Source organism: Primulina huaijiensis, chromosome 12, assembly GCF_012295235.1.
Source record: "Primulina huaijiensis isolate GDHJ02 chromosome 12, ASM1229523v2, whole genome shotgun sequence".
NCBI classification, from domain to species: Eukaryota; Viridiplantae; Streptophyta; class Magnoliopsida; order Lamiales; family Gesneriaceae; genus Primulina; species Primulina huaijiensis.
The window spans coordinates 8,315,149-8,327,649 of record NC_133317.1 but is presented as its reverse complement, the minus strand read 5'-3'; the positions used below and the strand labels follow the sequence as shown (position 1 = coordinate 8,327,649).

Genomic DNA, 12,501 nt, shown 5'->3' with positions numbered 1-12,501 from the left:
ATATATATATATATGTATGTGTGTGTGTGTGTGTGTGTGTGTAAATATAAAATAGTTAAATTAATAAATGAATTAGTTTACCTTTCTGAGTGGGGGGACAACAGTACGTTCGTCAGTTCCTCATCCATGTCTGTCACATTTAATTACGATAAATTTATAATTTAAATCCATATTTATTAGTCAATTTTGTTTTATATTTCAATTAATTAGTTAGTTTCAGGGATTATATTAGAATAAATCGATACAAAAAAAGTGTTACATATAAATTATTTTTCATATTTAATTCTATGGAATTACATTATTTGTCTTGGCATATTTGTCATCGCATGTTTATCCAAACACTTTGTAATAAAAAAAAAGTTCTGTTTACTAACTCAGAACTCCACTTTTACTAGCATATCGTGTGACATGTCCATCAATATTTATCCAAATACCTCAAGTTACTTTTACTTTGGATGATAATTATTAATCACTATTTGTATATAATTATTTAAAATTTTTTTTTTACATTTTCCTAATGTGAAAAATATTTCTTTCCTACATGTTAGTTACAAACTTTGTAAGTTCGAACGTTTGTCGTTTTACCGAATATTATAGTTGGTATATAGGGCTAACAGTAAAACTTTAATTGAAAAGATCGCTACTTTTTTTCCAATCATAAATCATAAACTCGAAAATTCTAAAATAAATAACTTAGCATTTCTAACAATCATAATAAATTAACATATGAAATTTAAAATGCATAAAATAAATCATAAATCGTCAACTAACCAAAACTCCTAAATTGACCTTTAAGAAGATCAACTAACAATAAAATAAAGTATAAAATATATCTAATAAAGTCATTAGCATAAATCTTTAAATCTTTTATCTATCTAGCTAGTGCGGAAATAAATTGCCTTCGGGTGTGTACTGCAGCACTCGATCCACTCAATCGTCACCGCCTCCCATTAATCATCAAATCCTGCATCATACAAACCTAGTGAGTTTAATGACTCAGCACGTTCTAAACATGAGTAGCAAATAATACATATACAAACAATAAAAAATCATACTTTTATTTAAAATAAGTTTTGAGCATAAATACAACATTTTAAAATAGCCTTAAGCATTTAAAATCATTTTAAATCCTTTAAACATAAATAAATCATTTAAACATAAATAAATCATTTAAAAATCATTTAAGCATACATCATATATCATAAATCATTTTAATCGTAAAAATTTTAATCCTTTATCATTTTGGGTGAAGTTTGATCCTTGAAAGTGACTAGCATTTATCCTTTGGTCGACTGCAGTTTTAGCTGCACATGGTCCATGGGGGTGGACACTAGGCTCCACAATTGAAATACGATCGTCGGGGTCCCTCTGGGACCTTTTCCCATAGACGGGGTCCCTCTGAGGCCTTGGGCCGTAAACGAGGTCTCTCCGGGGCTTTGACCCTCACGTCATCTCCACAAAATCATATATCATTTTTCACAGTCAATTCACATCCAATTAAATCACGCATATTATGATTTGTATGATGCTTAAAAAAGTTTAGAAAACGTGCATTTGCGTTTATAATACTCGAATACTCGATCGTTGGCGAGGGTGCGAAGATGGACGATCGGACGACGAAAAACACAAGCTTTTCTTCCCAACCTTAAATCTCTAAAATCCTAGTGTGTGTGTGTGTTTTTCAGCTGAAAAATGTAAATTATGGGGTGGAAGAAGCCCTAGGTTCTTATTTATAGATTTAATCACATGATAATGAGTTTTGGTTTTGGGCTTGCAAGCTTAATGGTAATTGGGCCTTCTTTAAATAATTAAATTGGGCTCAATAACACTTATTTAATTAAAACATAAAAGTTTATACAATATGTTTCCATAAAATAATATTTTTGATTTTTTAAAAACTCTTTGTTTGCCCAAAACCGGCTTCCTGGAAAAAATCGAGCTCGACTCGTAAAATAATTCGAACTCCAACCTTTTTAGAAAAATTAAATCATTTTAATCATATTAGGAAGCCTTAAAAATATTTAATGAAAAATAAATATTCTTGTCTTGGTCGTCTCCGGTCTCCTTTCCCCTGCCTATTATCGAATATTCGGGTAAAATCTTTCAATTTTACGAAAACATGTCACATTATCATTTAATCATGTAATCATACATTTAATCATATAATAAATATCATGCTAGCATTTAAAATCAATTAAACAATTTGCATGCATGTGGTTTACATATGTTTGATTTTTCGGACGTTACGTTAATATTTTAAATCATATCACATTTCGATTGTTTTCTCAGTAGATAATGTATTTACACTACAAAAAATTTCAATTTTAAAATATGATCTGAGGTTTTAAAAATCTGAAAGAAAGCGTAATCTTGAGCTAGTTGTTTTTTGTGACCAACAAATTATCAGTGTCTTAAATCACCATATTTAATACCTAAAAAAAAATCAACATATATAACAAATTAGAAAATCAAATATAATTGTTCCGAGAATTCATCTTTAAATGATAATTCTATTCTTAGTTTCATTCTGCAAAATCAACATAGTATATTACTTCAAGTTAGTGGCCAAAGACTAATAAATAGCGTTTTTACATGGAAAATTGTATTTTTTGTCATGTATATTTATTTTGTTGTGATTTTTGTCTTTTATGTTGTCAAATTTCAATATTCATCCGCTCATTTTTTTTGTAATTTTAGTCATTTTTTGAATTCACGTTGATACGACACTAATATGGAGTTGACATGTGTAGTGTCATATCAGCATTCCGATTAAAAATAATAAAATTACCAAAAATAATAAAAAAAATGCAAGTCTAATATCTAAATTTGATGGCATAAAAGACCAAAATCAGAACAAATACCATTTTACTTGATTCAATGAGTTATTTTGATCAAAGCATCAATCCTCACATAGAAACTCTTCACGCAGCGAATTCCACTTTTAATATGATCGTTTAAAATTGAAAACAAAATTTTTTTAAAAACAAAAAATGGCTGGGTTGATCTGGTCATTGTAGATCAATGACCAGATTTCACCCAACTTTTAAATTTTTTTTTAAAAAAAATTATTAAAATTAAAAAAAAATCAACAAATTAGAGAAAAAAAAAAACTTGATATTTTTTTTAAATAATTATGATAAATCACTAACGCTCATATTTTTTAAAATTCAACCATATTCTTATAAATTAACATCGTTTAAAACTTTAAAAATCACAATTTCCTCTACTTTAACTCTATGAATCAAATTTTCTTCCTCTTTCATTTCATTTTAAATCCAAATATGAAATTTATTCATAGAGAAATGATGTCACCAAATTCTTCTCAATTTAAATCTGAATACTCAAATGATCAAATGTTGAGTTTTCAATTCAATCAAGGTCTTCTTCCGAAATCTCAACGAAGTCCATCCTCCTAAATCAAAAATGAAAGGGAAGAACACCGCTGCTGATGATGGGATGAAAATGTCACAAGGAAACATTGGAACAAGATCGAATACGAAGATGAAGGCCTCATAAAATCATTGTGCAACTCTTCCACCAATCCGATACTATTTGACAATGATCAAAGCAACTCTAGTTTCTAGGAATTGGTTTTGAATGAATTTAATCATGAGTTGTTAAATGAATGGAATATACGTACATGGAACAATATGTGAAAATATTTCACCAATGTTGAGAAATGATTGTTCGCTTTCCAAAATAAAATAAGTGAACTAGAAGTATTTAATCAAAGCAGATCGCCATTTGATATGAAGGTATTCATTCCGAAATATTTATTTTAATTGAAATTTAGCAAATTCCTAATTATATATATTTTTTGTTTAGTATTCCCAAGTTCAAACAATATTCAAGCAAAATTATGGGATTCCCTGATTTGATGAGAAAGTTTGGTTAATGTCGAGAGAGCAACCAAAATGATAGACATGGTCATTCGAAAAATTCGAAGGGATTTCAATGAATGCTACCAAGAAACTTAAGAATATTAATGATGAATCTTCTTCAGCTTCTATCTTTACACCCTCCGATACACCCATCATCGATGAAGGAGACGACATGCAGAAATTGAGCAAAACCATTAGACGAGTGGGAAGGAAGGCCTTCAAGAAGGTCATGAAGGGAGAAGGATCGAAAGCTCGAAAGATTGTGGATTTTCTCAAAAGAAATGAAAAAAATGAGAGACACAATATTATGAAAATGAAGATGCGAAGATTGCTCAGCATTTTGCAAAAGTTGAGCAACATATTGAAAGGAAGTTAGAAATAAGGTTGATGGAACAAGAAAGAAAAGAGAATGGAACAAGAAAATCTGATAATGGAAAAAAATATTAACAATCCAAATCCGTGAGTATTATACAAAGATGCAAGAAAAAATTCTTCGTAAACGATTCAATTAATTATTTGTAATTTTTTAATTGCGTGTTTTTTTTAAAAAATAGCGTGTAATTATGTTTTAAAATTCATTTATATGTAATTATATTTTTAAATTTATGTTTTAATTATTCTGTTTTTTTTAAATATCAATTTATTAAATTGAATATAAAAATTATTGAATAAAATAAAAAATTAATACTTTAATATCATGTCCACTATGAAATTATCTATCACAATTGTCTATACAATGAAGTTATCAACGAAATTCCTCAATCATTGAACATGCCCTTAACAAACCGATTATTCATGTATCATCAAACTGTCAAAGGACAAACACTCCGTACATAATGCATCTAAAAAAGGAAACTTTGAACCGATTTCTTTCTTTAAAGATTTTAAATAGTGGAAGAACGTTTCTAAAAGTATATAAAGAGCATATACAAACAATAATCATGTTCTTCTGTACTGTGTAGTTTCCGGTACAATATCATTTCATCTCATGTCACCTTCTTCGATTTTAAAATTTTTGGAGCAGAAGACATGGATCACCAGGTTAAGTAGGCTGAGTCCAGCCTCGTTCAGATTATCTGGAATCCACCCGATGTTTCCTCCTCGGGTCGTTAAAGATGTGACGACGGTCATAACAAAAGAGCTATGGTAATTGCCTAAGGAAGTTGTGAGGAGCGCAAAGGCACCACACAAACTGCGCATGGCATCTGGAGATTGGTCGTAGAAGAACTCGTGTTGCCCGATAAATGTGAAAACTTCAGCAGCCACTAATAGAAAATACTGAGGTACTTGCCAGAAGATGCTTATTGGTACTGGAACAGGCTCGTCCACCAACCAGAGTGATTGGGCCAGGTCCTTTCCACTATAGCAGCAGCGGACATGCAGAAGGCAGAAAGAAAAAGGCCAATGCCCATTCTTTGTAACTCTGAGAATCCTCTCTCTTTTCCAGGCAATTGGAACAAGAATTCTGTCATAGACTGGGAGCCAGAAAATTACACTAACGACATGAGAACTTGACAGAGAAGCTGCGGGAATCTTGAAGGAACCTATGGAAGTGTCAATCATTGCACCTTGCTCGACAAACACAGTAGACATCTGAGCATAATGGGCAGAGAAGACTATCCAGGTATCCGGCATACAAGGACATGCTTTCCAGTTGCCAGTGTTGTTCTTGAGTACAGGTTTCCCATTAATGTTAACGGAACCATCACCGGTAACATAAAACAAAACTCTTAACTCAAATCCCCATAGAAATGCCATGGGAACTCCTAAACCAGCTGATAAATAGATTTGAAACATGTGACCCATCCAAATCTATCTGATAATGCAAGATGACTGTTGGACCCGGTCCAACATAGAATGAATAATGAAAAAGAATCAGAAATTTGTACCTGCAGGCTTACATACAAACCGATCTTACTACGTCTATACACGTGAAAAGGATATTTATTAACAACCTTTCTTTTCCTTCTCTCCCCCATCGAACTAATAAAAGCCTATACACCTCTGCTGACAGTAATATGAACAAATTAATCGTAAAGAACTGACAAAAATTCCAGATTATAGCTCAACACTGAAGACCTCCTTTCTATAGCGAATTCGATGTTATCCAGAGGATGAAGATTTGAAGTAAAAGCAGTGAACCAAAATAAACATCCAAGAAACAATTACAGGAAATCAAAACCACCGAAAACCACAATTTGTGTCACACGAATCATCGTGTTCGATACAGAAACAATACCACCAGTCTTGAACAATCAAAAAGGAAAACTAATATTATATAAAATTTGATAAAAATATCCAAAAATCTCAGTCGTAGAAATCAAATAACGGCATAACAATACAAATATATAAACATTATCATGAGTAACTAGCAAATCATCCCTACCCCAAGCTGAAGTAAATCATAACATAAGAATTCAATATTCATCTACATGAACAAGCCAAAAAAAAATAAAAACACAAAAATAGAGTGCAAAATTGTAAATCAAAGTATATAAATACCAAGCCTGTTTTGTTTCGACTGCATAAAATCAGATGTAGTTCGACCAGCTGATCCATCATTATTAATCTGTGGAGCACCACTACTCACAATCTCCCCTTGGTCAATGCCCTTCAGAATAAACTACACAAACACCCAAACAATTAACAATTATCTTCAAGCTAATATCCCATAACAGCAGAATATAAATTTACCCCAGCCATGTGAAAATGCATGAATCGGCTTGTTTTGTGCCGAACTTTGGTGACTAGGATCTGCTTTACCTCGTTTGTAAGAAGAGTTAGATCTCCAAGGCCGATGGTGTTCTGCACCCCTCTCATCCTTTCCATGGTAAGGAATGTAGGAGGAAGCTTTATCAAGATTCATGTCCACTCTTTGTTGGAGTCCCCCCTCTCAGGCAAAGCCTGGGTCTCCTTATCACCCGGACCCCATCGAGAGTTCCATTTGTTCTCCCTACGATGGTCATGACTTTCTCTTTTTCCTGTATCAGTCCATTGGTCCCCAGGGCCTCGAAATGCTTCCCCGTATTGTTTCTTAGATGAATCAGTCCAGTGATCCACCCTAAGGTTATCAGTATTCTCTCTTTCCCCTCCTTCCATCGATCTTTGCGAACAGCAGAATTGTTATCCCTTTCTTCATCACGCCAGCGATCGCGACGACCAGATTCCATTTCCATAACTGATGGGCGGCAAAAAAAGGGGTTACGGCCGAATTGAGTTTTGGGGAATAAGGTTAGCTTCTCTTTAATGCCTGCTTAAAGTATTGGGGAATAGGGTTGGCTTCTCTTTAATGCCTGCAGAAAAAGGGTTACGGCCGGATTAAACACTTTAGTTTTTGTGGAAAAATTAAAATACGGTTTATTTTTTTTACTTCACTAAATATAAATATAGTTTTTTTAAAAAAAATTTTTACTTAATCAAAACTACTCTTTCGAAATAAAATGTTACAAAAAATTAGAAATGAAGCCCGTACTTTTAAAATTTTGAAGTAAAAAATAATGTTTTACTTCGTCGATGTTTTTACCGAAGTTGATTGGTATATATTACTTCATAATTAATAATCGCCGAAATAATCAGTGAAAATAAAAAATTCTACTAGTGAACATCCAATATCATAGAATCTCATCACATCAGATCAGCGATCGAGCCACCAAACCTTGCAATTGGCGCCATAACCTTCATGACAACATTATCTCCAGTTTCAGAATTATTAGTCGTATGCCTTGTTAACGTGCAATCCTGAGATTCTTATGTCTAGATGATTTTTTTGGTCAAATTTTAGAACACCAATCTCGCTATGTTAACGAACAGATAACTATTTTCCGCATTCAATGACACACACAAGGCAGGAATCCTTTATATATAGGACTAGTACCATTTCATAATAGAACATTTCACGATTCAGCAAGGTAGGAACATGACAGCTTCTCGTGGTGGTGTTGATAAGTCAACAGAATTTGACATGATGTTTCGAGTTGTGGGGGTGTTATCAACGATGAACAAGACTGACCTTCACGAAGGCACAATTTCATGAGCTTGTAAATGAGAAGTCTCAGTGCTCCAGCGCATCTTTCCACATTCTTGAGAACATGGCTGCTAAAGAAGTGTGTGGGGATTCTGGAGGAGAAAACAATAGAATAGTGAGTACGTATGATAAAATCATCAAATGGTAAATTGACTGGTCGAAATTTTTAACTCATAAATCACATCGAGCCAAAGCAATCCAAAAAAATAATTTAAGCATTTTGAACGCAAAAATCAGTAAGTGATCAAACTAAATATCAACCAAGATTCAATGGGGGTAGAATTATGTAACTTGGTCAGTGTGTCCTACATTCTCCTCTATCATTCTCCTCTATCCAGAGCAATAACTTGTGTTCCAAAACACCTTACAATTCAACTATGTAGCTCCTAATAATGATCAACACGTATCAACAAATTTCACAACACAACTTTAGAACACCAACTGCAGCCCTTGACTGTTCACGCTTTTTAACTAGTGAATCAAATTTTCATCAGGTGTAGACCTTAAGACTGACTTGTAATCAACTTTATTCAACTTAAGAAATAAGATTCCATCCTAATCAAAAAACTTAATTACTCTGCAAACAATTTGTAATTTATTTATGTTCTTAAAATGTGGAAATGTACTAAACTTGGACATTGATGCAACCGCATAATTTCAACTAGGCAACAGCAAAACACAAGGGGGGAAACGCGGATAAAAACTTGACAACAAGACGCTCTGAAAAAGGTATGTTGATAATGTACATTACAGAAAACTTATTCAAACAAAAATACATATATGTAATTTATATTCTTAAAATGTGGAAATGTACTAACTTGGACATTGATGCGACCAAATAAATTTCAACTAGGTGTTAGCAATAGCACAACACAAGGGCAAAAAAAGCGGATAAAAACCTGACAACAAGATGTACATTAAAGAAAACTTATCAAACAAAAATACAAAGCTGTAAATCTCTTTGCTTATATATTACTTATAATACAAACATAAGTGTGTGACTATTTAAGAATACTAAAAAACAAGTCTGAAAACACATGATCCTCCAAACGAAAGTTATCTTCCGTAAACAGAAGAACGTGCCACCTCATGTGAAAGAACAATTTTTCGGAAGGAGGCCCAGGTGCATAAATGCAGAAATGTGACAAAATAGATATGGGATTTACAAGGTACTGAGCATTTTGTAAAACTGTAGAGGATGAACTTAGATTAAATTCTCAACAAATATAATTAGGATGGTTCATTGTACATGTAATGAACAGTGGACATGAACTTCCCATGGTTTTATTGACAAATAAAATGTGGATGCCTATTGAAATAAATGTCAGACTATATTTTTAAATCCATAGTACAGTTTAAAAGCAGTCCACGAGAACCCACAGAGAATCAGCAACAAATATGCTTTCTTTAAAAACTTCAAAAAAAAATTGATTTTCGGCCTATAGAGTTTGCAAGAAAAATACAATATGGCCCATAGAAACCATAGTTTCATATTCACCAAATTAGACAAGCACAACATAAGATAATCACTAAAAGCACAAGACATGTTAACCATCAAAACCTCCTTGTATCATAAACATAAGGACAGATGTAGATACTTTACCTTCAGAATCTTCAAGAACTGAAGCATTACTTCGGAGGTATAATCTATCACATTGATGTAATTCTAAGCCTTCCATCTTAGCAAGCTCGTCCAACATGTGACCTATAAACCGATAGGCGACCATACTCACGGCATCACAAGCTTCCTGCACCTCAAGGTATTGATTAACACTCCTGCTCTGCTCAGGGAAGGGGATTTTCTTTTCAACTGGTACATCAGAAAATTCTAATTTTGAGGTGGAAAATGAGAATTTTGTCGCCTTTCCACCACTAATTTCATTGTGGCTGGTGTCAGGTGAGTTAGATAGAGAAAATAGTTTATTCTCGATTGTCGCTTTACGAGGGTCAGGATAAGCCAATCCAAATTCCCCAAAACATCCTGGTAGGTGATGTTTCCTATCTGTGCATGAACAATCTAGTACTTTTGAATCCACGGATTTTGCGGAATGAACAAAACTATGGTTTTTATCTGGATCCATTTCTGTGGTATGAAAAGACATTAGAGGTGGTACATCCAACTTACTGCTTGGGGACACAGGAGGGGAAAAGCAATTTGATTTAACTGTTGATACAGGTGAAGTTTCACAAATGCTTTCTGATCCACAATATGAATCGTGAGAATAACATCCACCATACTGAGGGTTCTCTCTTACTTGTTCATCGTCATCTGATATATAGAGGATATCACTTTTTTCTAAATCCTCCATGTATGCGTTAGAAAAATCTCGATCAAATGCATACTCAGGTAGAATGTTCCATAAAACTTCTTTTGCTTGAGCACTGACAATTAATACATATTCTACCTCCTTTTGTATTTCCTCCTCCACTAACTCTTTGGTATGAATCCCTGAAGAGGGCAATCCTCTGAGACGTGGACGTCGAGATTTATTATTGATGATAATGTCAAGAGTTTCCAGTAAACAATTTGGGACCTTGTCCATATCACTGCACTCAAAAAGATATTCAGTCAATAAATTCCTTACAGCCCTGCGTAAACTTCTGATCGACATCTCAACATTAGGAGACAGTAAAACGTTCACTCTTCTCACTTCTATCAAGCTTACTCTCTTTGGATCATTTATGAAATAAATAGCCCTTGCTATGTCATTTTGTAATGCTTCGATTTCTGGTGAAAATTTCCTAAATTCTATTGCAGCAGGCTGGTTAAGTATCAGCTTTAATGTCAAGCCAGCAACTCCCAAAGCCCCAGCTAACGATTCTGCAGGCTCATTACTATTACTAAGATCCAAGAGCATCTTCATGCACTTTTTCCTTATTACATTGATTAAACCATCACGGCTCCATCCAGATTTTGGTGACTGCAGGGTTGGGATGTATCCCCTAACTCCTCTCACCTTCCTATGCATTGCGCTTAACGCTCTAAAAGGGAAGTCCTCGAGCCCATTCAGTATCTTGATACCTGCAGCGCAATAAGTTTCAGAATGAGTTGGACAAACCGCCTGATACCCACGAAAAATCGTCACATCTTTCAGTAGTTGAAAAATATGTTTCAATCTTGTTTTGGAAATGTCACTCTTATCAGCAAGAACTTCAGGAAGAAACTCTCTAATTATCTTCTTCATACACCAATTGGTTTTTTCGTATTTAACTAATCCCCCCGTGAGTATCTCAACGAAAGAATATAATCCTTTGTTTGTCATGTCATCAAGAAGGAAGAATACATCTTTGAGATCATCGTGGGAATTAAAAATTTGTAAACCCTCTAGAACACCATGGTTTTCCATTTTGCAGTTATATGCATTATATCCCCTTTCTACGCAACTTCTTATGTCATCATAGTTCACCTGGAATGAAACATCAAATTTTCATAACATAAGACAAAATAACCTCCATATGCAGAGCGTAAATGCACGCATGTTTTCAAAGTATGCAATTAAACCACTACAAGAAGCATGTGACAAAAGGATCAAAAAACGTAACCAGTGCAATTTTCTTAAAAAATAATCAGATATTTCATAATTTCATAGTAGTCAACGCAAGTCAGGACATATGATCTAAGTTATGCCAGGACCTATGATCTTATTTCCCTAATAAAAATCAAGTTCACAGGTAGAAGAGATGAAGTTCGAGAGGCACATAGTGCTCAAAAATAAAAATTGAAATAGAGATTGACTAATTTATTTTCTAAATACTATTGAAGTTTCTTGAGATTTTGTTGTGTGATCTCTCCTTGAATGCTTAGAGGATTATAAGTAATTCCAAAATATCCAAGTCATACTTAGTCTTTTTCTTTCACTTCATCGCTGCTACTTTCCACCGAAACTTCAGTTTGACCCAGAATATCACTAGAAAAACTAATAAGGGTGTCCTATAGAGAAGTAATGAGAATGTCAATGCCTCAACCCTACACCCCTATGCTTACACAGAAAAAGATGAAGGGACTGGGTGCAAACCATTGAAATAATCTAAAATCAATTAATCAAGTGTTATAACACAGTACAGTAAGAAAACTCACATCGTCCTCTCTAAGTACTGACTNAAAAAAAAAAAAAAAAAAAAAAAAAAAAAAAAAAAAAAAAGAGTAAAAACACTTCACTGCTATTATTCACTCAAAAATCAGTAAAATGTTTCCAAAAAACCCGGAACCGCATTTATCAAAACATCAAAGACAATAATATCATCAAAGAAAAAACAAAAAACCCCCTAACATGCCCAGGTTTAAAGCACAAATGCAATGTGTGAGCATAAATTATTAGGAAATAAGTATAATCCGAATTTAAAATATAAATGCATTGATTGATTAATAAAATGATTATACATGATAAAATATGATCATGTGGGAAAGTATATAATATTATTTTAAAAATAAATATATTATGGAGTTGAAGCATGGGTTCATTGACAACAAAAAAATAAAATAAAATAATTCCTCATAGTTGATTATACCATGGGGTCATTGACAACAAAAAAAATTTTATTTTCTTGTTTTAAAACTATTCCTCATAGTTGGTAAGTAATATAAGAACATAAAAT

General features: G+C 33.3%; 1 protein-coding gene across 1 annotated transcript; it reads right to left on the bottom strand.

Annotated features, from left to right (window-relative positions):
* Nucleotides 1–7,562: 7,562 nt before the first annotated feature.
* On the bottom strand, nucleotides 7,563–12,009 carry LOC140990284 (uncharacterized). The gene is made up of 3 exons (XM_073459892.1): nucleotides 11,984–12,009; nucleotides 9,509–11,312; nucleotides 7,563–7,997 (listed from the first exon to the last, which is right to left on the bottom strand). Exons 2-3 carry the CDS (start codon nucleotides 11,250–11,252, stop codon nucleotides 7,933–7,935), a joined length of 1,809 nt encoding a protein of 602 aa, XP_073315993.1. The 5' UTR covers nucleotides 11,253–11,312; nucleotides 11,984–12,009; the 3' UTR covers nucleotides 7,563–7,932.
* Between the last annotated feature and the right edge of the window lie 492 nt (nucleotides 12,010–12,501).

Excerpts from the sequence above, each read along its gene's own strand:
- LOC140990284 (XM_073459892.1), bottom strand. The coding sequence starts at position 11,252 with ATGGAAAACCATGGTGTTCTAGAGGGTTTACAAATTTTTAATTCCCAC. Across the intron at positions 7,998-9,508 it reads AGTTCTTGAAGATTCTGAAG|AATCCCCACACACTTCTTTA; the intron begins GTAAAGTATCTA and ends TTTCTCCTCCAG.